The following is a 27894-nucleotide window of genomic DNA, read 5'->3' as shown; positions in this document are numbered from 1 at the left end:
CAGAGATAATAAGAATTTATGTGGAGGAACAGAAAGTTCAGGAAGTGCGAAGGGCAGCAGAATTAGCAGACGAATACATGTTGGTGAATAAGAGAAGCTTCCCGGCAGAATTTCGTCCTGTGAGGGATAGAAGTTGGGACAAGGAGACATCCAACACTCTGATACCAAGAGTAAAAATCACTGGTAAAAAAATACCACATGTTAAAGAACCCCAAGAGGGTGAAAAGGAGGTGAAAGGCCTCAGGTGTTTTCACTGTAATGGAGTGGGACACAGAAAATTACAGAGCCAATGGTTTCAGAAGGGCACTGGGAAAACGTATTTTCACTGCCAGAAGGTGGGACACATAAAGACACAGTGCTGGTTGTTAAAGAAAGGCACTGTGGGAAAAGATGTGGTAGAAGAAGCTACGTTAGTGGCATTAGTGAAAGTAGTAAAGGAGACCCCAAGAAGAACCAAGAAGCTGCAGGAGAGTGCACAGGCAGGGGCTGGGTATCGAGTTAATACCTGATCTCTACAAAGAATTGCCTCTGTGGGTAAAGTTTACTCAGAAAGAACTGGGGGAGAAGGACAAGAAGTTGTAATTTTGAGAGGTACAGGATCTAACCAGTCACTGATAGTAAGGGATGAGCGAATATGCACTCTTTATAACCTGTTACTCAAGAGTGTGGTAATATGTGGGATAGATGAACAGAAATTTAGTGTTCCCCTATGTAAGATCAGGTTGGAGTGCCAACTCAAGACTGCAGAAGTTACTGTGGGAATGATTGACAGAGTCTCAGGTCTAGGAATTCAGTTTGCTCTTGGAAATGATTTGGCAGGATCCAAGGTGGGAGTGACATCTCTTGTTATGGAGAAGCCCAAGGAAGACCAAGAAACTGAGGGGTTAAATCAGAAATATCCTGCTTTTGTCCCAGACTGTGTGGTAACCAGATCCCACTATCATAAGTTACAGCATGAAATGAAAAGTAAAGAGAAAGATGAAGGAGTTGAGGTTTAATTAGCAGATACCCTGTTTGACTGAACAGGCAGAGGGTCAGACAGAAGAGTTTAATCCTGAAAGACTAAGAGGCTTGCAACAGCAAGACAATAGAAGATATATATGTGGATGCATACTCCAAAACGGAGGCAGAGATTTTCCAGAGGGTTGTTTTCTGAAAGATAGAATCCTAAGGTGGAAATGGAGACCACGGCAAGTTAGTGCAGAGGAGAAATGGGCCAAAGTGCACCAGATTGTGTTGCCGGTAGCATACATACAGGTGGTGTTACGGGTAGCACATGAACTAACTGTAGGAGGTCACCTAGGGGTACGAAGCACTCAGGCTAAGGTACTAATACATTTTTATTGGCCTAGAATGCAAAAGGATGTGATTACCCTTTTCCATACGTGTCATACATGCCAAATGGTAGGTAAGCCACAGGCGGTAATAAAACCAGCACCTTTGTTGCCAATTCCCACATCTGAAGAACCTTTCACCAGGGTTATAATTGATTGTGTAGGTCCCCTCCCAAGAACCAAAAGCGGGAACCAGTACTTGCTAACCCTAATGGATGTGTCCACCAGATTTCCGGAGGCAATTCCATTATGGAGTATCAAGGCAAAAAGGGTAGTAGAGGAGTTAGTAGCTTTCTTCACACAGTATGGGCTACCCAGAGATTTTCAATCAGACCAAGGGTCAAATTTTACTGCGAGGCTGTTGAAGGGAGTTATGGATAGCTTAGGTATAAAGCACTTTAAGTCCAGTGCGTATCATCCTGAATCCCAGGGAGCTTTAGAAAGGTGGCATCAGACCTTAAAGATCATGTTGAGAGCATACTATCAGGATTAGCCGAATTATTGGGATAAAGGTATCTCATTCGTATTGTTTGCCATTAGAGATGCCCCAAATGAATCTACACAGTTCACTCCCTTGGAGTTAATATTTGGGCACGAAGCGCGAGGCTCTTTGAAATTGATTAAAGAAAAATTGACAGAACCAAAATTGGAGATGTCACACATAGATGATGTATTGGATATGATGGAGAAACTAAATCGAGTAGATGAGTTCGCTAAACAGCACCTAAAGAGGGCACAGTATAGAATGAAGTAGGTGGTAGGTAACAGTCTGAGACTCGGATGCTTGCCTGAGGGGATGACGTGTTAGTGCTGTTACTAGTGATAAAGGAGTTCTTCAAAGCCAGGTTTAGTGGTCCCTATCAAATTGAGAAAAAGTTGTCAGGTGAACTATCTAGTAAAGATATCAGATGAAAAAATTGGTATCGGATATGTAATATGAACATACTGAAACCGTATTATACTTGAGAGAAAGAACTGAAGAAACAGGTGTTAGTTACTGCCCCACAGAGTGAGGAATCAAATCCAGATGATGTGGATTTTGATGTGCCTCGACGATGACATCATCGATCCAAGCCAGAGCAAGTGAAGTTCGCCGATCGTCTTAGTTCCCAAACCAGACGGGATCAACTATTCTGCGTGATTATCAGAAGGTCAATGCCATTACAAAATCAGACTCATATCCAATTCCTAGATTGGAGGTCTGTATCGAGAAAGTTGGACAAACTAGTTACATCACCAAGTTGGACTTAATGCGTGGTTACTGGCAGGTACCTTTATCAGAGAGTCGGTGAAGGAAAATTCTGCGTTTGTAATCCCAAATGAGCTATATCAGTTTAAAGTGATGCCCTTTGGAATTAAGAATGCCCCCCCGCCATATTCCAAAGATTCATGAACAGAGTTGTGACTGGGTAACAAACTGTGCAGTCTATTTGGACGATGTAGTGATCTTTAGTAAGTTCTGGAAAGATCACATGGCACAGTTGGCAGAGCTCTTTGAAAGACTGAGAAGCAAAACTGGTAATAAACTTAAATTGAACCGAATTCGTGAAAGCAAAGGTGACATTCTTGGTACATAACATCGGTCATGGAAGGTTGACCCCACTCAAAGACAAAAGAGGAATTTCCGCGACAAACCTTGAAGAAAGAGCTGTTTCAATTCTTAGGACTCAGCAGATTCTATCAGAAGTTTGTTCTAAACTTCAACAACGTAGTGGTTCCATTAACTGATTTGAAGAACAACAAGGTTTCACTAGACAGACCATGACAGGAGGCATTCGACCATTTGTAAGCCATATTAATCACCTAATTTAACTCTTTTAGCTCCGGTATCAAACTAATGAACATAGGGTGCATCCCTGCCAAAGCCAATATAGTTTGCCTTAAGTGCAGCATGCAGAGCTGAATATAAGATTCCAGGGGGGGCCTAACACGCATGTTGTGCTTTGTACCATCTCTCCAAGAGTTTTGAATTTTAGCTGTCTTGAGGTTAATTCCAACATTCCATTAAACTCTTCTTATTACCCACGTTTACATAACCCTGATAACCAAACATAACATCCACGGGTCTCTCTTCTGCTGGCCTGCCATTTTCTAGCATTGTGCCTCACAGTGAAGCTATGCTAGTTGTCTTTATGCCAATAGTTTCCATCACCATAACAAACTGTATTTTCTTTAAAATTAAAAACACATCTTCCTGATTAATTGCCTTTAAAGAAACCAATAGGTTGACATTAAGATTGCAGTGAGCTCCATAGGACAAAACGTAAGAAATACGGGCAGGAGTAGGTCATACAGCACATCAGATTCACTCAACAACATCTGACCGAAATTCTACATCAGCTCCACCTTCCCTCACTACCCCCATACTCATTGACTGTCTTCCTGTCCAACAATCCATCTATCACAGTCTTGATCCAATGAACTTCTGCAGCCCCTGGGGAGAAAGAATTCCAAAGATTCACAGATCTTGGAGTGAAAAGATTTCTCCTCATCTTAGTCCAACATGGTCAAACTCCACATCCTGGGACAGTGACAATCCGTGCTCTATCACAAACATTCTTGACAGTTTTTGTTTCTGAAATAAATAGAATTCAGAATTGTCCTACTTACCTAGGCACCTCTGTGAACCTACATCCATCTGCATTTTGATTGATTGAGACACTTGCCTACATTTGCAATCGAGATAATTAGGGGTATCAAAACATCGTCTACTTATAGTACACCAGTTAATCTTAACGTCTTCTTGCAGATCACAAGTCCACTCTGAAAAGAAGAAGAAAAGCTAGTGTCACAAAGAGTGTTTTCATCTTCTGGTAAATTGCAGCACACAGCGATTATTTTTAATCTGAGTTTAAAGAGTGGGATTGACAATCAGTAACTTTTATTGATCCAATTTAGAAAACAATATAGTAACTCAGAAAGACCAGCCATATGAACACCAAAGCAACAAAAGCAGGTCAGAGACTGGGTATTTTAGGATGTGGAGTTCACCTCCTGACTCCATAATGCCTCAGTGACCATCCAGAGTGCACAAATCAGGAGTGGGAGGGACTATGTTCCACTTGATATATTTTTCATTAGATGGTTGAGCTTTGATTTGCTATATATGACCAACTCCACCACATGGCAGTGACACCAAATCATCACTGTTGATGCCATTTTCTATGATAATGCTCTCTGCTGCTTGCTGAGTTTGTTGCTCTCTGCAGCCCTACGGCATTTGTCAAAGCCGGAAAGAGAGCGCAGAGGAGACTTACTGGAATGGTGCCATGGGATGAGGGAGTCATGTGCACGGACAGATGAGTAAAATTACACAGTGAAGGTTCAGTGGATATTTAATTACGGGTGTACAAAATCATGATGGATTAACAATGGGAAAATCTTTCCACCAGAAGGGTTGGTATTCAGAAGATGAAAATTTAAGGTACTCCATAATAGGGCCAGAGAGGAGATGAAGAAAAATTTTTCACGCATTGATTTGGAATGATCTGGAACATGCTGCCTTAAAGTAGGATGGAAGCTGACTCAGTAGTAACTTTCATAAGGTAATTCAATGAATACTCTCAATACTGGCTGAAGTCTTGTCCAAACCAACATTCATCCCTCAATTAATGCCACAACCGATAATCTGATCATTATCAAATTTCTGCTTGTGCGAGTTTGTTGTGCACAAATGGGCCATAATGTTTTCTGCAACGCAGCCCTCTGGAGTGTTTATTGGTTAGAATGCTTTTTGGGCCTCCCTGAGGTTGCTACATAGATGTCACATGCAAACAAGGGCCAGCAGTAGACCATTTGCTTCTTCAAGGCTACTCTACCATTTAATAAGATGATAGCTGATCTGATTGAAGCATTCTCATTTTTTAAGAGTTTATGTTAACATTCACTGCTCAATGGCTCTTTCTAGATCCCTTCCTGGCGCTGAAGCCGACCTGTATCCTGCATTTATTCTCTGCCAACCAGAATAGAGTTACCAACCATCCAGAATTGCCAAAAAGTTTCCAGGAAATTAAAATTATTCTCCACACCTCTGCACATGACACAGAGTAAAATTAAGGAGACCAAAAAAACAAATGTATTCTGTCAGATTATTTGAATGAGTGCATTTATTAGGTGTAAACAATAGTTGTTAGCAACATCAGCATTTATTGCTCATCCCTAACTTTGCTTGAGAAAGTGATAGTGGTGAACTCTCTCCTCATACCCTGGTTAGCTTTAGAGCCACAAAGGGCACTGCATGTATTTTTTTCTCTCAAGGACATATATGAGCCAGGTGCTTTTTGTTAACATGGTGTAATGGTTGCCCTTGCTGAAATTAGTATTTTTCTTTAATTCCAAAGTTACGTAATTGCTGGGATTTGAACTGCTGCCCATAAATCATTGATCTGGATTACTAATTCAGCAGCATGACCACAGTTTATTTGACACCGACATCCACAGTTAGCTACTTTAAGAAGGGCAGAAAGACATGAGACCCATTATTAACAATAACTCACCAATGCAGAACCTTCTCCTGTCAAAATAGTATCCTGGTGGACAAAATTTAGTATTGTTGATGTAACGCTGGTCAATCTCTGCAGAAAGAATTAAATACTTGAAAATAGTCCTCTGGTATAATTGTTTTGCTGAAAAGAGGGTTTTGTTAGAGAGAATAAATGTTTGGAAAATTTGTTTTTTGGGGGAGGGGACTTGTGGGTGGCATTCAGGATTAACCTTACATTACCGGCACAGCAACATACAGCAAGATATTCTGGTCTTCTGATGGACTAAGTGCATTTTAACAAGAGAGGACCTGCTTTGGGCCCTGCAAAGGTGACATTCAGCTTTTTGATGTACCATTTGTGTTTACAGCTGCTTATTTTCTTCATGACCAGGACTTGTGTCCCTTGTGAATAAAAGTATGCAGGGTTTGCAACACACCAGTCAAATTTACTCATATCATTTCTGCCTTAGCTGCTTTATCCAAGCCACTTTATCTCTCCTGCAGACACAGCATAAGAGGTGCAGAATGGAATATGGATTTAAAAGCGATGTGACAGGATCCTCCACTGTGCAGTTATTGATTTTAGACAATTTAAAAGTCCAGCAAATGGTCTTTCAATAATATCACCTCTCTTTATCCCAAATTTTAATGGTCATGGACCCAAGTAGTCCAACCTTTTCTCATAAGCTACCCTTGCATCCCATAAATAAGTTGAGTAAACCTTCTCTGAACTGATTCTAATGCAATTAGATTCTGTAGTGATTGGAACCAGGTGGATCTTATTGACCATGAGATTCTTGACTGGAGTTATTAACCTGTGCTAATCAGAGAGCCCTGAATGATACATATAAATAGGGTACCCACAGTCTCCTGACTTGAGGGATTGACTCTGAGCTGGCTGGCCATGTCTGGTGTACTGTGAACATATAAATGAAGTGTGACTTGCTGATGGAATATCAGCCTCTGTATAGCTATTTCTGGTCGATTTACAAATAAGGTGGCAAAAGCTTGTGAACAGTACTCCAGATGTGATCTCATCAAAACAGTGTTCAACTAGAGCAAAATAACCCTACTTTTACATTCCATTCCTCTTGCAATAGTGTTAAAGGTGCTATATAAATATAAGCAGTTGTTGTCAGGGATAGTATTAGGGCATGAAAACATTGCTGCTGTATCCGTCTGTTTCAGAACTTTGTTTCATGGTCCTCTCTCTATTTTCCCATTCACGACAGACACATGAACAAACAACTAACTGAATTAGGAACAGAAGTAGGCCATTCAGCCATTCAAGTTTGCTTCACCATTTGATAAAATCCTGGCTGATCCGATTGTGGCCTCAAATTCACTATCTTATCCAGCCCCAATAACTTCTGACACTCCCTTGTCAATCATGGATTTCTCTTAACTCAGTCTTTTAAAAATGCTCAGTTACTCGACTTACTGGGGAAACGGAGTTAAGTGCAATCTTAGTTACGTTAGCCACTCTTTTGGCCAACCCTCACTGTTCCATACCCCTGCCAATTCACTCCCCCTCTTTCCAAGTGCTCAAGAAAAATCACAAAGAGAACGGATTCACTCAAACAACATTTCAGAATTAACTCACAGAGAAGTATAACGTGTGATTCCTTGCTATTACCTCTGCAGCTTGGTGATGAACTGGAAAGTTCCGCTAAAAAGGAATTCTCTTTTTTGACACATTGACAGTGCAAACCCACAGGTGCATCTTGACAATTTGCAGCCCCTGAACAGTCTTTGATTTGAATAACTCGATCCATGTCACAGTGGTCATAATCTGAAATATAGGCAAGTGTTAGAAAAACATTTTAATTACATCAATTAAGATGTTCAAATATAAGACAGTGAATATTTTTTTGTTTGGAGTTTGGAGGTGGTGGGAGTCAGGATATCGAAGGGAGATGGGAAATATTATTTTAAACTGGTATCAATTGCTAAACTGTATAAAACTTCCACAATTCCTGGAGTTTGCAAAACTGGATAAGTTGCAGGCTGATTGTCTCTCTGAGCCTCCTGGCCATTTTCATAACCTCTTCTGCCTCTGCATAGCAACCATTGACAGAAATTTGATATCTCGCGAAGGATGGTGAGACAAGTGTCTGAAAACGGCAGGAAATCCCAACCCCATAATCTTACAGTATAGTGACATATCCCCTTTGTACAGGTTCAGAAAGCATCAGCATCTGGTGACAACACAAGTTTTACTCAAAATCCATCTAGAGTTTAGAACAAGCTCTAGCTAAGTAATTCTAGAATCTTATGAAAGACAAAACATGTTAGACAGAGTAATATGTGATGTCAATCCAGTAGTAACATGGTTTTGCAGAAATTAAGCACATGGTTAAAGCTAACACTCCAGTCCCTTGCTGAAGAGTTGTTTCCAGGTGCCTTATTTAACTGATGTCCATTCTGCTCCCTCAGGTGTGCTAAAAACAAGTTATCTGCTCATTACCTCACTGTTGTTTATAGAAGCTTGATGCAGCCAAATTGCCTATATTATAACAGTTCTCACATATAATAATAAATATGAAAAATTAGTTATTTGACTATAAAATGTTTTGGGACACCGTGAGTCTGTGAAGGCTGCTTGGCTTTCTTTTGTGGTTAGGGACTCACCAATACAGATCATGTTGTTTTGAAAGTAGACAGAAGGTGAGCAGTTATCACTGCCAATGATAAATTGATTCATTAACCTCCCAAAGTAGCTCACTGTGAAAAAAAGAAACATTTGATTACTCATTATGAAATAGTTGTTGTTCAGTTTGCTGCGTGAAGAGGATTTGTTTTGTTAATCAGGTTAGTTTAATTTGTCACAGGTAACCAGTGCCATGGTGAGTGCCAAGCACTGCTGACAGAGGGGAATGAAGATACAGGAAAGCACAGGGCACAAGGGATGGCCAGCTAATTCTTCGAGTCTGATGCCCACCGTTATCTTGGCATACATGAAAACTGCATATCCCCTCATCACCACCCACAGTTTCCTTCAGTCTCTGCAATGTGTAGAGACCTCAACTGTAAAGAGTCAACGGGTAAGGCATGTGGGATGGCCAGTTTTGTCCTAGACTGTACAGAGATACACAGAGACATTACAAATGCAATTGGCTTTGTCAAGTTAAATTCATCTGTCCATCATTTACTCAATGCATTTAGTCTCAACATGGCAAAACACCATGTACATATTATTCCATCCACAGAATCACGCAATGTTTAAACCACAAATAGTCTCCTAGATCTGTGCTGGTTTCACCTCAGAAGCAACTAATTTCAGTCCCCATGACACCAATTCACCACAACCATGCAAATTTACTTATTTTCAAATAAATGTTCAATTCCTTTTTGAAAGCTGCAATTGAATCTGCCTCCACTTAACAAGCAGGCAGTGCATTTCAAATCTTCATCACCTCCTGTGTAAAAAAAGCTTTGCCTTAGTCACCATTGCCTCAGATCAATGCCAGCTCCCTCTCCAGTGCAGCCAATAGATAATTTCTCCTGATCTGCTCTGTCCAGACCTATCATGGTTTATGCAGCTGGGATCTAGCTGCACAATTTCCGTGTTAATGTGCGTGGTTACAACATAAGAACCCAGCACTTCAGGTACTATTAATGAGCCAAGTTAATTGTTCAATCATCAACAAAGCCTTAGAGTATTTCACCTGGTTGACTCTGCAATGGGGAAGGAAATTTCAACATCAACAGACACATCTCACCTGTTCTCCAAATGTACATTTATTACTGCCTCACCTGAATAAAGCTATTAATCAATCACTAGTCAACTGACAAACACAATTTGAGCCCAGGTTAGTCACGCAATGGCTATCAGAACTTCCACACAGACCAAATCATCAAATATAATTCACATAAAATAGACAAGCCCAAAACCATCACCTGCCTGTTCAGCATTTAGATCATTGGTCTGTGATTCCATCAATTCAGGGCAAAAAAGTTTAGTTGGGTTATGATTGTGGCACACAAATTCCCAATTGTATTCCATGATGGTCATTCACCACCATGTCATTAATACAGTAAATTGTCCCAAGGCAATTTACAGGATTGATTATCGTACAAAATTTGACAGTGAGCTATGTCTGGAGATTTTAGCACAGGTGATCAAAAGCCTGGTCAAAGAGGTAATAAATGTAACAGAGATTCGTAAACTGTGGGTCTATATGCCTTAGTGGGGTTGTGAGCCAAAACATTGGGTTCTAAACCTCTGAGGCAGCAATGGCTGGCATGAAGCTAGGACCAAGCCTGGCCCACTTAAATACTCAATTTTGAAAAACAAAATAGGGGTATGGCCTAAAAAGCCAATGAATAGACGACTTCACCTCATATGTAGCCCAAATCACTTCCTCTTCCTAACACCACAACCCAACACTACTGCCATCCTGTTACTCTCACGGGTCTCTCTCTCTCTCTCTCTCTCTCCCTCTCCCTCTCCCCGCCATTCCCTCAAAACAGCACTATTTTACGAGGTCCTTGAAGGAGGATGGAGAGGTATGGAGGGATTTCAAGAGCTAAGTAGCTGAAAACAAGACAGCAGATCAATGATTTTAGAGATAACCTACAGGCTAGAATTGGAGGAGCACAGTGACCTCCAAAGGCTGCAAAGCTAGATATGTTCTGAAAGGGCTTCAGGACCCTGCAACAACTTTGTGATGATATCACAGAGCTATACATCATTCAGCATAAATAGCACAGTGTAGGCAGAACTGGAACACAGTTGACCAAACTCAACTGTACCACACTATATTCAAGACGACATAATCAGCATAGACAAGAATACACAAAGATGATGGATTTAGTCCTTAGCTAATGTGACTATAAAGCTGAGCATAGTATACCAATGACCATCATGTACTGCAGTATTTAGTATTAATCTATCATAAATAGTTCTGTTTAAGCCCAAAGATAATTCATGGCTTTGCCTTCTCTTTGACCAGTTTCTACAGGAAAGACTTTAGAATGATAGGGAGAAGTTTACAAAGAAGAGTAAGAGACTTGTACTTAAAGCACTGTCAAGCTGTGAGGCAGTAAGCAAAATCTTGATGGGTGAAAGGGACTTGATGTGGAACATGCCTTCAAAGAGATTAAAGGTTTGGGTAGAATAGCTTCCCCTATTAGATCAATACTTTATTCATCCAAATTTTACAGTGTAAGAGGTCACTGCCTCAATAGTTATTTAATCCAAGTCCTTATATTAAGTTCGTCTTAAATTTAAAACAAACTGTGCCTATGCTGAGAGTGACTCACACAAAGAACACACTGTGACAGGGCTGTGTCGGCCAACTCTGTAAGACATTGTCATTCTGTGCATCAATCTGCCATACATGACGTTTGTAAACCTTGCACTTGACATGCTGGTCCAAAGTTTATCATGATTCAAATTCGGGCCGCAGCACACTTTACAATGAACTGGGACTGGTTCAATTCTGAGGACTGAGAGTGTAATGTGAAGCCATTTAATCATCAAGTAGTATTCAAATCTAATGCTTTTCAGAAGACCAATATACTGCAAATGCTTTACACCCAACAGAGTATTTTTGAAGTGCAGTCAATGTTGAATGTACAAAACAAACATCACATCTTGCACACAAGAGCTTACAAGCAGCAATCTGAAGATGACAAATACATTGATTTTTGTTAGTCATGTTGACAATAGATATAAAATGGTTCAAGATGTCAGGGAGATCTCCTCTCCTCTACAAAGAGGAAAGGGAAGGCTCAGCATTTTCAACAAACTCAGACTATAGGACATTCCTCGCCTTACTATGTCAGCCTATGCAGTGAGCTTAACAGGAAAATTTGATACAGGTGTTCACAGTCATGACAGGTCTGGACTGAGTAACTAAGGAGAAACTCTCACATTAGTGCAATAATTAAGAACAAGAGAACGCTATTTTAAGGTGACTGGAAAAGAAGCAAAGGTGATGTATGAGGGCAAATGTTTTAATTCAGTGAGTTGTCACTGATTAGACACATTAGTGTCGACTTGCCAGGGATGGTTAATGCAAAAAAGAGCCCTTTTTTCCTTCCAAAGTCCAGCAAAAGCATTAGGGTCAGGCTTCCTGATGACCTGAAAGTTGGGAAAATGGCAATAATGAGAGCCTGCCTATAGTAAACCTTTGTGCTCCCCACCCTCCAACACAATGAAAAGGCTCTTTAAAAAAATCAGTGAGAATGATTCACAGGTATTTGAGAGGTTAGGACAGGGGAAACAGGGTTGTACACTGGGACTAACTGGTTAACTTTTTCAAAGAGCTCTTACAGTCACCACTGACTGAATGTCTTTTGTGCAACATCATTTCTGCTTTCATGACTCCAGCTCTAAATGTCAACCACTTACCTAAGATCAGATACGTTGAGGTTAGTAATGCCATGGTTTTCCAAGATGTTGTCTGTCTGGATATGACCCTCCAGATAGCATGTCACACTCTTCAACGCCTCTGTACAGCTCTGTGTCACTCTTTAGAAGTGGGACATAACCAGTCGGGAGCTGCATTCTTATAGTCACAGGACACAAGTAGGGAAATGGATGATTGCTTTCAGGGAGTTCCCAAGTCAGTTAGAAATGCTTAATCATTGCACTGGTTTGATGCTTGTTCAGTTTGAAAACGTGTTGAAACAAGCAGACTTAAGCAGCAGCTGAGCTGAAGGAGAGAATCCAAAGTAAATTTGTTTGATGGCCAGACACAATTATATCTGACTGAGAGATATCAGAACACTTGCATTGTTGCCTTGATGTCACATTTTATGGATTAGAAAAAGGGATGATAACTCTTCGTTGTGAACTCACACAACCCTGTAGAGGACCTCTGAACTTGATTATAAATGCTGCTTTTGGTTTGAGGACCAGGTTTTAATGACTGTGACCATCACTGTTTGCAATATGGCTGAGATGATAAACTATTTGAATGTGCCATTAGATTTCTTTTAATAATGAAAATGATAGGCCTTCGATGTACTCATCTTAAAGTATGACTTAAGGATGGCTTTACTGATAAAGGTATAGTTCAAAAAAGAGCAGTTAGCAAAATATAAGGGCAAAAAGAATTTATTTAGTTTTACGTAAGAATTCTTTTTAACCAAAGCTGAAACTTACTCCTTTTCCATCAAACTAATATGGTTTATCATCTTTACATTTACTTTTTGAATTTGTTTATATATAATTCACGTAAATTGGTAGCTCAAACACGCATAAACATGTTCAAGAAGAACGGATACTTAAATAATAGTGCGCAGATTCCTCAAGAACAAACCACGATAAGCAGATCAAACACAGCCAGAAACCCTAACCACCTTACCATACATCAAAGAAGTTTCAGAAATGACAGCCAGACTACTAAGACCCCTCGGAATCCTAGTAGCACACAAACCCACCACCACTCTCAAACAAAAACTAACAAATGTAAAAGATCCAGTACAACCCATGGACAAAACAAATGTCATCTACAAAATTCCATGCAAGGACTGCCACAAACACTACGTAGGACAAACAGGAAGAAAGTTATCCACCAGGATACACGAACACCAGCTAGCCACAAAAAGACACGACCCTCTCTCGGGTCCACAACGCCATAAACAAACGCATAGATCTAGATGCCATCTATCAACCCCTCAGAAAACGATCAGGAAATGACATCACCACAAACTCCAGTAACCCCATTCATGAGAAATATATAAATAGAAAGCAGGAGACAACAGCTTTGCTTTACTTGGAGGTCGCCACTGATGATGTTACCTAGCCAGGTAATGAAACGTCGGGATATCAAACCTACAGCTCAGCGAGCAAACCTACACCCTAAACGCATAAACATATGCGCATTCCAATCATTTAATCTGAATTATCAACATCCTTTCTCCCCAGCACTCCACCTTCCCCAACTCCCCCCTCCACAACTATTGCGGACCTGCTACCTCCTCAGTTAGCACTGCTGCCTCACAGCACTAGGCACTAGGGTTTGAGTCCAGCCTCGGGTGACTGTCTATGTGAAGTTTGCATGTTCTCCCTGCACGGGTTTCCTCTGGATGCTCCCATTTTCTACCACAATTCAAAGATGTGCAAGTTAGGTGAATTGGTCATGCTAAATTGCCCATAGTGTTCAGGGATGCGTGGGTTAGCTGCATTAGTCAGGGGTAAACGTAGAGTGGAGGGCGAATGGATCTGGGTGCCTCTTCGGAGGGTCGGTGTAGAATTGTTGGGTCAAATGGCCTGTTTCCATACTGTAGAGATTCCATGAAATTCCACACTTCACTTCAGCTCTGATGAACAGTCATCCAGACTCGAAAAGTTAGCTTGCTTTCTCTCCACTGATACTGCTTGACTCGTTGCGATCTCCAGCATATTTTGTTCACAGCTCAAGTTTAAAACAGGTTATTGAATTAAAAATTACAAAAACTTAATTGTTTGATCAATACTGCATTTTTGCAGTAATTAATGTTTCCATAATGCAGATATTCCATATTCCAACTGTAAGTGATTTCACCATCATCTTCCATAGATCTTCCCTTAAGGGTCCATTGGGAGATCAGCATGGACATCTACACAACTGGCAAAACATTAGGTTATTGTTGGTGCTACAGAGGAACTTCAGTAACTAAACCCCATCTAGCTAATCTCTGGGTGTATTGTCAATTCAGGCAGAGCTGTGCCTAAGGTGTGTGAAGCCTGGGGTGAAAGGAAGCCATTAGGCTGATTGTGCCTGCACTGATTCTGTTACTGAGTGCTAATCTCCTTCTATTCTTCCACACCATTTCAATCCAAATAATTATTAGGGATACGTGACAAATGAGGTTTAAAGCAGAGAATTGTGAGATGATGCACTTTGATCGGTAGAATATTGATAGACAATATAAAATGGGGATATAATTTGGGGCGGCACGGTGGCACAGTGGTTAGCACTGCTGCCTCACAGCACCAGAGACCCGGGTTCAATTCCCAACTCAGGTGACTGACTGTGTGGAGTTTGCACATTCTCCCCGTGTCTGCGTGGGTTTCCTCCGGGTGCTCCGGTTTCCTCCCACAGTCCAAAGATGTGCAGGCCAGGTGAATTGGCCATGCTAAATTGCCCGTAGTGTTAGGTAAGGGGTAAAGGTATGGGTGGGTTGCGCTTCGGCGGGGCGGTGTGGACTTGTTGGGCCGAAGGGCCTGTTTCCACACTGTAAGTAATCTAATCTAATCTAATCTAATCTAAATTCTAAATGCTCTCAGCTTTATTAATAGGGGCATGGAATACAAGAGCAGGGAGGTGATGTACAACACACTTGGCAGACCTCAGCTCGAGTTTCATGTACAGTTGTGAACAACACACTGGAGGAAAAATGTGAATGCATTGGAGAAAATGCAGAGCGATTTACAAGAATGGTTCCAGGAGTGAGATAATTCAGTTACAAAGATAGATTGAAGAAGTTGAGACTGTTCTAATTCAAGGCTGAGAGGAGATTTGATAGAAGTTTTCAAAATCATGAGCCAGCTGGATAAAGTAGAAAACCAATGAAAGGACACAGATTTAAAGAGAGATTAACACCAACAGTGTGGATCCTGCACTGAGTCAGGTTCATGAAGACTTTTCAAACTACCCACCTTGCCTGAGTTGTGCTGACCCTCAGGTGAAACCATCATCAGTCATCTCTCTCTAATGACACAGCAGCCCGATAAGTCAAGTAGGATTATGGTGACTTTACCATTTTTGTCAGAATATGGAAGACACTGCCTAAAAGTGTGGAGAAGGCAGTTTCAACTGGAACATTCAATAGGGAATTGGATAAGTATTTATTTGATTAGAAATGTTCAGTTCTATCAAAAACCACATCCATCTGAAGGAAAGAAGAAAAAATCTCCAGTCAGAAAATATAGTGTATCTTTAAATATTCAACATTTTGCAAGTACACAGAGCCAGTTAGATGCTGAGAGAGCAGTAGGCAACAGCAACTTAAAGGTAAGGTGAAAATTCTTAGATTTAAAGAAAACTTTTATGCTGAGAAACTGAAAGACTTAATTGCAATATTTAACAAACATATCATTCAAAATGATTAGGGAAATCTGTGAAAATGTTATTTAGAAAAAGGATATCACTAAAAGGCAGTGTAATTTAGAATTGCTGAATCACAGAGATCTACAGTACAGAAAAGGTCCTTTGGTCCATCGCACCCATGCCATCAAAAACAACTACAACTATTCTAATTTCAATTTCCAGCATAGCATTGTCTGCCTTGACCTCATAAATCACATCGAAGTACTTCTTAAATATTATGAGGGTTTCTGCTACTACCACCCTCTTAGGCAATGAGTTCCAGATTCCTGCCAATCTCTGGGTAAAAAAGTTTTCCTCACATCTCGTCTAAACCTTCCTCCCTTACCTTAATTGTATGCCCCCTGGTCAGTGATCCCTCCATCAAGTTTCTTCCTGCCTACCCGATCTATGCTCTCATAATTATATACATCTCAATCATGTCCCCAATCAGAATCCTATTTTCCAAGGAAAACAAACCTAGACTATACAATCTCTTTTCATAACTGAAACTCTCCAGTCCAGGCACACCCTGGTAATCCTCTGTACACTCTCGTGCTATTATATCCCTCTTATAACGTGGTTTCCAGACTGCACACAATATGCTGGCTAAATTGTTTAATTAGAGTGAGAAAAGTGAAAGCTGAAAAGTTTATTAAAAATCACTGTGTTGAGGAAAAAGCTAATTTTTTGTGCAACCAGAAGTATTGTTAAAAACACGTTAACAGCATCTTTTTCATTCCAAAACAGTGCAAACATCATTTAGAAGAAACTAAAAAGGCATAAATTATTCATATTGTTTCTAAGCATGAAAAATGCAAAGGAGGGAAAAATTGCAGGAATTAATAGTCTTTGCCTCCTTCTTAGAAAAGATAAAAATATAACATTTTTCATTTTGAATTATTTAACAATCTTTATGATTCAAAAATAATTTTTGAACACAAATTCTAAAATATTAGAAACCTTTCAACTTCAACAATAATCAAAGGGAAATTCTGAAAAATAAAACAAATAAGTGGAAGTTTAAATTTTTCATTAAATTCAACTTCATTATCAGTTCATTAAACATATTAATATACTATTTTTGAAAACTTGCTGATGAAAATGACATTTAATATAATTGCAGTGAATATACAACTCAAAATCTGAACAGCACAAACGACTCCATAAATTAACAATTAGAAAATTCCTTCAACAGCTTTCAAGTAAATCATTAAAGAGAAACAATAGCAATTAAACACAATGATAGTGGAAAAAGAGGCTATACTTCTAAGCAACATCTCCAAGGTCTCTGAAGAATGCTCACCAAACCAAAGAGAAAAAGAGCACCATTCAAGATTAATTATGTTGGCGCAAATCTTCATGACTGAGATCAGAAGATACCACTAGTTCACAAGTTTGGAGGAATTATTCAATTGTCTTCCAAAAGGAGATGAATCTTCAAAGTCTGACCTTTCGATACCTTTGACACCACAACCAGCAGGAGTTAGTATTGCATATTTGCGAGTCAATTTGACTGTTTAGAAGCAGTACCAAAATAGCTCAATCAGCTTGACTGTCTATGATTTCACCTAATAAAATGATGATGTTATCCAAAAGTATGAGAGAGAATGGAAAGATCACACGTAAATTTACATCATCACCTCAAAAGGAGAAGATTACTTTTTTTTCCAGAAGCATAGCTATCTTTCTCTGAAACTATCTGAGGAAATTATGGATCTTCTAAAAGATATAAATGTTCAATAGCATCATCAATGTCAAAGGCTTAGGGTTAGGACATCCTCTGCAAAAGGTGTCTGGGAAATTAAAATCCACCAAGATTTCAAAATAGTCATAAACTGAACCTAAATGTTTCATCTCCAAGCAGCAGACATAAACTAATCAAATCATCCGTCATTTCTGAAGTCAAAAACACAGGGAGAGGTGGGGTAGTGGTAAACCTACTTTACTAAATTGGAACAGCTGCATGAAGAATTTAATAACCATAGGAAAAAAGGTTCAGGGAGGATGTTGTATAAGATAACTAGTACCTTAAAGGGTTAAATGGCAACACAAGAAAAGCTAGGCGAATCAGGATATATAGCACTGTTCCTGTAAGAAGCTAATCAGTTGTGTACCAACTGTTCCAGTATTGCAGTACCAGTTGCAAGTGCTAAGTTCAATGTAGCTAACAAGAATGTGTCTTCCTGTTAAGTAGAGTCTAATGTCTCACAAGAAACAATCTTGTACCTCAGGTGTAATATAAGTAGCTATTAAATTCCAAATAATAAGCTGTTTATCAATATTCAGCCTTACTTTTTGTTGAAAACTTGGTGCACGCATCGTTCCCCATATGGTAACATTAACTTATACTAATACTGATAAGGAGGCTTGATAGCAGCAAGTTTACTTATAGCAGATGATTCTAGTGAACACAGACAACACACACCATTCTGATAAAGCAGAAGATTTCACCATTTACACCGATGGACAATCACAAAATATTTTATAAATAGACAGTAACATAAGGACATTCACCATATATTTTATATATGAACAGTTACAATTTATTGAAAAGATTGGTATAGATGTGGAGTCCCCTGTTTCATCATATTCCCAGTCCTGTTTGATCCAGCACTGTGTAGCACAACTTATGTCATTAATTTTCTCCTCACCACTATAATCAATTGATGTAACCCTGTTATAGCTCATATTCATTATATATGCTGTGTTCATTGCAAATATTTCCTACACCAAGCTGTTTTTATGTGAGATCTTCAAGGTTTTGTCTTCCTGTTTAGGTGGCTTTAAAGTATGCTGAGAATGTCACCATTGAAAGAGGAGGAAGAGGTTGTTGTGATGTCTGGGTCAAGTTGCATCACCAAGAAGAGATTAACCAATGATTCATTTAAGTTACCATTCATAAGACTTGATGGAAAATTGGCTGCCACAATTTACAGTGACTGTGTTTCCAAATATTTCACTGACTGAGAATGTCCTGAGGGAATGAAGGATGTTACAAAATGCCTCCCTATTTTTCATACACTTGTCTTATTGAAACCACACCTGGACCAAAATGCAGCTATGTATCATCTTGCAGGTCCTTCCAGTAATTACTGCACCCCTAACCTGTAATATCTTTCATCCCACATCATAACACATGCTGCAACTGACCTGACTCATATTGTTGAATAGAAGTGTCTGCATGGATTTCCTCTCCTAAACAATCATACTAGGTAACACTGTATTTTCAATCCCTTTATCTCATAGACGCAGGGAGAGATTGTAGCCAGTAATGTCACTAGACTAGTAATGCCGAACTCTGGAGTAATGCTTGAGGACAAGCAGCTGGTTGAATTAAAATCAATTGATAATATCTGGAATTTAAAGCTAGCCTCGGCAATGGTGAGCATGACACTATCATAAATTGTCATAAAGACCCACCCGATTAACTAATGATTTTTTTAGGGAAAGAAATCCTGCATTTTTAACTTGCCTTTAAGTGATTCCATCTTTAAGGATTTTAGGTGAGGTGTAAATGCAACTTTGCAACTCTGCCTGAGTGTTGTTCTGCTGTAGGTCTGCATGTTACAAACACAGAAATCTGTTGGTTTGTAGTGATGTCTGCTTCATAACTTATACTGTGTTTCAACTAAACTGGTCCACAAAGTAAATCAGTCTCTAATGAGTGACTGACTGTTAGACCATTACCATAAACATGATAAATCTGCCATACATTTGGAACAATATCGCATTCCTTTCCTGTTGCTAGGTCAAATCCTACATCTCCCCTCCTAACAGCACTGTGGCTGTACCTATACCCAAAGGATCGCAATGGTTCAAGAAGGTAGCTCACACCACATTCTCAAAGGCAATAAATGCTGCCCGAGCCAACGATGCCAACATCCCATGAACATATAATTTTAAAAAACTCTCGTCTGGCCTACATGTGATTCCAGACCCACAGCAATGTGGTTGACTTTTAACTGCCCTCGGGAATAATCTGGAAAGCCACTCAGTTAAAGGCAATTAGTGACTAGCACAAAATTCTAGCCTTACCAGTGATGCTCACATCCCACAAAAGAATTGCTTAAGAAGTGAGAACTGGAAGTCAAATTAGGTAGATCAAGACATGGCATTAGGAATTGGGTAGCTTCATCCACTGAGGTCAATGATAGGACATCAAGCAAGCTGTCTAAATGCCAGTTGATCAGCCAATGCCTGTTTTGTGCCCCCAGCAATATTGAAATTAACACCCAATATTTACACACATTACACAACTCATCTGGACTGGCTTTTATACATCAACACTAACAAATTCCTCAAACAAGTGAACAGCTGAATTATATTTGCTCTAGATGTTCAGCAAAACTGCAAACTTAAAATTCTTATCCTTATTTTCAACCCCTTCCATGAACTTGCTCCTCCCTATATCTGTAAGTTGCTCCTGTCCACAATTCTCAGAATCTCTGCTCTCCTCTCGCTGAACTTTCTTGGCATTCCCAGATTTAATCACATCACTACTGACAGCTGTGCCTCCAGTTGCCTGAGAACTAAGCTCGAGATATCCTTCAGTGGCCTTCTGCATGATTTCTCCTTAAAACCTTTCCCTTTATTGAAGCATTTGGTCATGACTCATTAGGTAATGACTTATTAGGACTCACACTGCCTCTATCAATTTTTTAAAAATTCATTCACAAGATGAGGGTATCACTGCTCAGGTCAGCATTTATTGTAGGAACATAAAAACAGGAGGCCGTCAGTCAGCCCTTAGATCCTGTTCCACCATTCAATGAGATGATGGCTGATCTTCGGTGTAACTCCATATACCTGCCTTTGAACCATACCTCTAATGTCTTTGCCTAACAAGAATTTATCCATTAGGAGAAAGTGAGGACCGCAGATGCTGGAGATCAGAGCTGAAAATGTGTTGCTGGAAAAGCGCAGCATCCAAGGAGCAGGAGAATCGACGTTTCGGGCATGAGCCCTTCTTCAGGAATGAGGAAAGTGTGCCAAGCAGGCTAAGATAAAAGGTAAGGAGGAGGGACTTGGGGGAGGGGCGTTGGAAATGCGATAGGTGGAAGGAGGTTAAAGGGAGGGTGATAGGCCGGAGTGGGGGTGGGAGCGGGAGGTCAGGAAGAAGATTGCAGGTTAGGAAGGTGGCGTTTCAGAGAACACCTCTCGGACACCCGGATCAACCAACCAACCCAACCACCCCGTGGCTCAACAATTCAACTCCTCCTCCCACTCCACCAAGGACATGCAGGTCCTTGGACTCCTCCATCGCCAGACCATAGCAACACGGCGGCTGGAGGAAGAGCACCTCATGTTCTGCCTAGGAACCCTCCAACCACAAGGGATGAACTCAGATTTCTCCAGTTTCCTCATTTCCCCTCCCCCCACCTTGTCTCAGTCCCAACTCTCGAACTCAACACCACCTTCCTAACCTGCAATCTTCTTCCTGACCTCTCCGCCCCCACCCCCACTCCGGCCTATCACCCTCCCTTTAACCTCCTTCCACCTATCGCATTTCCAACGCCCCTCCCCCAAGTCCCTCCTCCTTACCTTTTATCTTAGCCTGCTTGGCACACTTTCCTCATTCCTGAAGAAGGGCTCATGCCCGAAACGTCGATTCTCCTGCTCCTTGGATGCTGCCTGATCTGCTGCGCTTTTCCAGCAACACATTTTCAGCAAGAATTTATCTAACTCAGATTTACAATTAACAACTGATCCAGCATCCATTGTCATTTGTGGAAGAGAGCTCCAAACCTGTACCACCCTTTGTACATAGAAGTGCTTCTTAACATCTCTCCTCAACAGTCTTGCCTAATTCGCAGACTATTCTCCCTAGATCAAGAACTTCCAAACAGTGGAAAAGCTATTTTTATCTACCTTGTCTTTTCCTGTTAATATCTTGAAGAACTTCGATCAGGTCACCCCTTAACCTTCTAAATATTATAGAAAATAGTCCTAATTTGTATCATTTTTCCTCATAACTTAACTCCTGAAGTTTGGGTATCATTCTTGAAAATTGTCCACCCCTAATTGTTCTTGAGAAAGCACTGGTGAGCTGCCTTGCACTAAAAGAATGACTTGATTTTGTCATGATCTCAGCTAATGGTAAGTCAGATTGTGAAATCTGACTTAAAAGATCATAAGATTTATTTTTGCACCTTGGTTACAATGGTAGCCCATCATTGCACATATTCGCACAATACTGTCAATTTAGTTTTAAAAAAAGAACAAATAAAAAACTATATATGTGCATGTATGACAACTTGTAAAGAACTTACCACAAACAGAAAATGAAAGAGTCAACACTTTATCTCAGCAATATCCTTCACAAACACTCAAACCCAGTGAAGTGTCACTTCAGTGACCCAGTGAAGGCCCCCCAATAGCAGCAGAGATGTGAAGAAACAGATTGGGAAACAGATTTTGGAAAGGTGCAGAAGCCACAGGGTAGTAGTCATGGGCGATTTCAACTTCCCAAATATTGATTGGAAGCTCTTTAGATCAAGTACATTGGATGGGGCGGTGTTTATGTAGTGTGTCCAGGAAACTTTTCTAACTCAGTATGTAGATTGTCAGATCAGAGGGCAGGTCCATATTGGATTTGGTACTTGGTAACGAACCGGGACAAGTGATGGGCTTGTTAATGGGTGAACATTTTGGTGATAGTGACCACAATTCTGTGACTTTCACCTTGGTTATGGAGAGAGATAGGTGCGTGCAACAGGGTAGGTTTTACAATTGGGGGAAGGGTAAATACGATACTGTAAGACAGGATCTGAGGAGCATAAGTTGGGAGCATAGGCTGTCAGGGAAGGATGTTGTAGAAATGTGGAACTTATTCAAGGAACAGATACGACATGTCCTTGATACGTATGTACCTGTTAGGCAGGAAAGAGATGGTCGTGTGAGGGAACCTTGGTTGACGAGGGAGGTTGAATGTCTTGTAAAGAGGAAGAAGAAGGCTTACATAAGGTTGAGGAAACAAGGTTCAGACAGAGAGTTGGAGGGATACAGGATAGCCAGAAGGGAGCTGAAGAAAGGGATTAGGACAGCTAAGACAGGGCATGAAAAATCTTTGGCGGGTAGGATCAAGGATAACCCCAAGGCATTTTATGCATATGTGAGAAACATGAGAATGACGAGAACGAGGGTAGGTCCGATCAAGGACAGTAGTGGGAGACTGTGTATTGAGTCGGAAGAGATAGGAGAGGTCTTGAATGAGTACTTTTCTTCAGTATTTACAAATGAGAGGGACCGTATTGTTGAAGAGGAGAGTGTGAAACGGACTTGTAAGCTAGAAGAGATACTTGTTAGGAAGGAAGATGTGTTGGGCATTTTGAAAAACTTGAGGATAGACAAGTCCCCCGGGCCTGACGGGATATATCCTAGGATTATGTGGGAAGCAAGAGAGGAAATTGCAGTACCGTTGGCAACGTCTTCACTGTCAACAGGGGTGGTACCAGGGGACTGGAGAGTGGCGAATGTTGTGCCCCTGTTCAAAGAAAGGGAATAGGGATAACCCCGGGAATTACAGGCCAGTTAGTCTTACTTCGGTGGTAGGCAAAGTAATGGAAAGGGTACTGAGGGATAGGATTTATGAGTATCTGGAAAGACACTGCTTGATTAGAGACAGCCAGCACGGATTTGTGAAGGGTAGGTCTTGCCTTACAAGTCTTATTGAATTCTTTGAGAAGGTGACCAAGCATGTGGATGAGGGTAGAGCAGTGGATGTAGTGTACATGGATTTTAGTAAGGCATTTGATAAGGCTCCCCATGGTAGGCTTATGCGGAGGGTCAGGAGGGATGGGATAGAGGGAAATTTGGCCAGTTGGATAGAAAACTGGCTAACCGGTCGAAGTCAGAGAGTGGTGGTAGATGGTAAATATTCAACCTGGAGTCCAGTTACAAGTGGAGTTCCGCAGGGATCAGTTCTGTGCAGAGAAGATTTATCAGGATGTTGCCTGGAATGGAGACTAGGTCGTACAAAGATATGTTGAGAGTGTTAGGCCTTTTCTCATTGGAACGGCGAAGGATGAGGGGTGACTTGATAGAGGTTTATAAGATGATCAGGGGAATAGATAGAGTAGACAGTCAGAAACTTTTTCCCCGGGTACAGAGTATTACAAGGGGACATAAATTTAAGGTGAAGGGTGGAAGGTATAGGGGAGATGTCAGGGGAAGGTTCTTTACCCAGAGAGTGCTGGGGGCATGGAATGCGCTGCCTGTGGGAGTGGCAGAGTCAGAATCATTGGTGACCTTTAAGCAGCAATTGGATAGGTACATGGATGGGTGCTTAAGCTAGGACAAATGTTCGGCACAACATCGTGGGCCGAAGGGCCTGTTCTGTGCTGTATTGTTCTATGTTCTATTTTCATTGTAATTTTACTGAACTGACAAGGTTGCAAACTTTTTTATTTGGTACCTTCATACATATCAGCTAGATGTGATTCTTCCCATTACTTTCTGTCCATGAGACACAAAGGTGGGCTAACTAATCGACTTTGACCACTTGGAGGCTGTTAAAGTGGCTTAGGACTTATTTCTAGCTCTGATGGCCAGAAGGGATCTACAAACTCAAAATTGCCCTTCTGCCGGAATGAATTTTTCTTCTGAACTCAATTTGCTTGTGGCTTTGGTCAACTATTTCTTTTTGTCTTGGGCCATAAAACTCAAGCAGCAGCAGTTAGCTCAACAAGTAGCTTATTGAGCCATTTAGCTTAAGTCACATGTTTCCTTGGAAAGGCTGTCTTTAGCTTAATGTTTCAAATAATTTTATGATCATTAAAAAAATAAACCAGATTCCACAGCACTGAAAATCAAAAATCCATTGACTTAAGATAAAGAATCAAGTTCCCAAACAATAACCACACATCATAAACTTTCATTACACTATCTTTTCCATAAAATAGTTAAGAATTAATGACATTGCTGTGGGTCTGGAGTCACATATAGGCCAGATTGGGTAAGGAAGGCAGATTTTATTCCCTGAAGTACATTACTGCTATCATGGTCATCATTATTACTACAAGCTTTGTTAATTTCAGCTTTATATTTAATCAGATTTATTTAATTCCCCAGCTGCCATGGTAGGATTAGAACTCATGTCTTCAGATTTTTGGTCCAGGGCCATGGGGTTCTACTGAAACACCTAAGGAAATACTGCATCAGATGACCATAAACTTCATCGAAAAGAGAAGCATTAAGGATACTCTTAAAGGATTGTTGAGTTGGAAAGATTTGTGCTTCTTCCAAAAATAGATAATTTCTCTTTCCTTTTCCCAGCAATTTTGTCAGGACTTAACTCAAGTTTCTTTATTCCCACCAGACTCAACAATCTCATATTAGGTTGGCAATTATTGACAATTTTACAACTTCCAACAAAAAGCACAAACAGCTTTTGTTCCTTCTGGCATTCCTGATAGAATGATGAAAATACATTAGGTTCAGGATATAGACTGTAGGGAAATAGATGGTGACATCTTGCAATATGTCCAGATTACAGAGGAGGAAGTGCTGGATGTCTTGAAACGGTTAAAGGTGGATAAATCCCAAGGACCTAAGCAGGTGTACCCAAGAACTCTGTGGGAAGCTAGAGAAGTGATTGCTGGGCCTCTTGCTGAGATATTTGTATCATCGATAGTCACAGGTGAGGTGCTGGAAGACTGAAGGTTGGCAAACGTGGTGCCACTGTTTAAGAAGGGTGGTAAGGACAAGCCAGGGAACTATAGACCAGTGAGCCTGACCTCGGTGGTGGGCAAGTTGTTGGAGGGAATCCTGAGGGACAGGATGTACATGTATTTGGAAAGGCAAGGACTGATTCGGGATAGTCAACATGGCTTTGTGCAGGGGAAATCATGTCTCACAAACTTGATTTGAGTTTTTTGATGAAGTAACAAAGAAGATTGATGAGAGCGGAGCAATAGATGTGATCTATATGGACTTCAGTAAGGCGTTCGACAAGGTTCCCCATGGGAGACTGATTAGCAAGGCTAGGTCTCATGGAATACGGGGAGAACTAGCCATTTGGATACAGAACTGGCTCAAAGGTAGAAGACAGAGGGTGGTAGTGGAGGGTTGTTTTTCAGACTGGAGGCCTGTGACCAGTGGAGTGCCACAAGGATCAGTGCCGGGCCCTCTACTTTTTGTCATTTACGTAAATGATTTGGATGAGAGCATAACAGGTACAGTTAGTAAGTTTGCAGATGACACCAAAATTGGAGGTGTAGTGGACAGTGAAGAGGGTTACCTCAGATTACAACAGGATCTGGACCAGATGGGCCAATGGGCTGAGAAGTGGCAGATGGAGTTTAATTCAGATAAATGCGAGGTGCTGCATTTTGGGAAAGCAAATATTAGCAGGACTTAGACACTTAATGGTAAGGTCCTAGAGAGTGTTGCTGAACAAAGAGACCTTGGAGTGCAGGTTCATAGCTCCTTGAAAGTGGAGTCGCAGGTAGATAGCATAGTGAAGGCGGCGTTTGGTATGCTTTCCTTTATTGGTCAGAGTATTGAGTACAGGAGTTGAGTGGTCATGTGATGGCTGTACAGGACATTGGTTAGGCCACTGTTGGAATATGGCGTGCAGTTCTAGTCTCCTTCCTATCGGAAAGATGTTGTGAAACTTGAAAGGGTTCAGAAAAGATTTGCAAGGATGTTGCCAGGGTTGGAGAATCTGAGCTACAGGGAGAGGCTGAACAGGCTGGGGCTATTTTCCCTGGAGCATCGGAGGCTGAGGGGTGACCTTATAGAGATTTACAAAATTGTGAGGGGCATGGATAGGATAAATAGGCAAAGTCTTTTCCCTGGGGTTGGGGAGTCTAGAACTAGAGGGTATAGGTTTAGGGTGAGAGGAGAAAGATATTAAAGAGACCCAAGGGGTAACTTTTTCATGCAGAGGGTGGTACATGTATGGAATGAGCTGCCAGAGGAAGTGGTGGAGGCTGGTACAATTGCAACATTTAAGAGGCATTTGGATGGGTATATGAATAGGAAGGGTTTGAAGGGATATGGGCCGGGTGCTGGCAGGTGGGATAGATTGGGTTGGGATATCTCGTCGGCATGGACAGGTTGGACCGAAGGGTCTGTTTCCATGCTGTACATCTCTATGACTCTATGACTCATGGTGCACGGGATTTTACATGTGATTTAAATAATTTATTTGCATAAGAAACAACTACAAATTTTGTTGTTTCAGATTCAGTCATTGTTTTTATACTAAGATCCTAAATAGCAAATAAACCCCTCTCTGCCAAATATAACTCCAATTATATCATGTTGATATTTTATTCTGAAACCTATGACATTAGATAAATTCCATTTTCCTAGAATTGCCTGCTTTTTTTCCAGGGGATTTTGGAGAGATTATGAAAGTCAATTATCATAATATACATTACCCTAGAATTAACATCCCTTAAAGATTTGCAGAGACCTTTAAGACCTGGCACGAGCCTACTGCATCACATATAGCCAACTTTAGATGTCCACTGCAAATCTTGAAAGCCATTTCCGCCAATGTCTCAAAGGAACTCAAAAATATTATCACTGTTATACTAAGTGCAAATGAGAAATAATAAAATATCCCTGAAGTGGGTATCACAAAGTACAACCCATTCAACAGCAATAACTATTGCCAAATGTCCCTTTGTCAAAACCCTGAGTCCTGCTACTGATCAAAATCACAACTGAACCACTCATTTAAAAACAATTGCTATAACAGTGGAAAGAGGCTGACACTGAATACAGTGAAGTTCTCTTAGAATGTGGTAGTTGCATTCCTGTGCAAAACCGTATTATAGAAAATCGTGCAATATAAATAATGGCGTCTATGGGAAAAACAGAGTTAGGGACAAACCACCAAAATTATCAGTAAAAGTCAAAGCAAAAAAAAGTTATTAGCCAAACACAAACAAAAGCACAGTCTAAGTTAATCTTTCTACAATTCCCAGTTTCAAGCTAAGTTTCAAGGCTTGCAGTGCTGATTGCTTTCCTGCTTTAGCTAAACACACTTAATTTGCATTTTACAAACAGAGAATCCTAAGGCCAGGGATGGAATCGCATAACA

General features: G+C 40.6%; 1 protein-coding gene across 2 annotated transcripts in view; it reads right to left on the bottom strand.

The window, feature by feature from the left end:
* LOC122552183 (adhesion G protein-coupled receptor E3-like) overlaps positions 1 to 12304 on the bottom strand; it is a 58156-nt gene extending 45852 nt beyond the window's left edge. For both annotated transcript variants that reach the window (XM_043694768.2, XM_043694769.2), the window contains exons 1-5: positions 12176 to 12304; positions 8449 to 8541; positions 7454 to 7609; positions 5831 to 5908; positions 3945 to 4097 (exon numbers count right to left, since the gene is read on the bottom strand). In XM_043694768.2, coding sequence (XP_043550703.2) covers positions 3945 to 4097; positions 5831 to 5908; positions 7454 to 7609; positions 8449 to 8541; positions 12176 to 12209 — 514 coding nt within the window. In that variant the 5' untranslated portion in view covers positions 12210 to 12304. The remainder of the gene's footprint in view (positions 1 to 3944; positions 4098 to 5830; positions 5909 to 7453; positions 7610 to 8448; positions 8542 to 12175) is intronic.
* Positions 12305 to 27894: the final 15590 nt, after the last annotated feature.

The sequence above is a fragment of the Chiloscyllium plagiosum genome, unplaced genomic scaffold, assembly GCF_037043375.1.
Source record: "Chiloscyllium plagiosum isolate Xiang-an unplaced genomic scaffold, Cpla_swu_hap1 HiC_scaffold_45, whole genome shotgun sequence".
NCBI classification, from domain to species: domain Eukaryota; kingdom Metazoa; phylum Chordata; class Chondrichthyes; order Orectolobiformes; family Hemiscylliidae; genus Chiloscyllium; species Chiloscyllium plagiosum.
The sequence above is the reverse complement of the archived record's forward strand: the minus strand, read 5'-3'. Positions and strand labels throughout refer to the sequence as shown.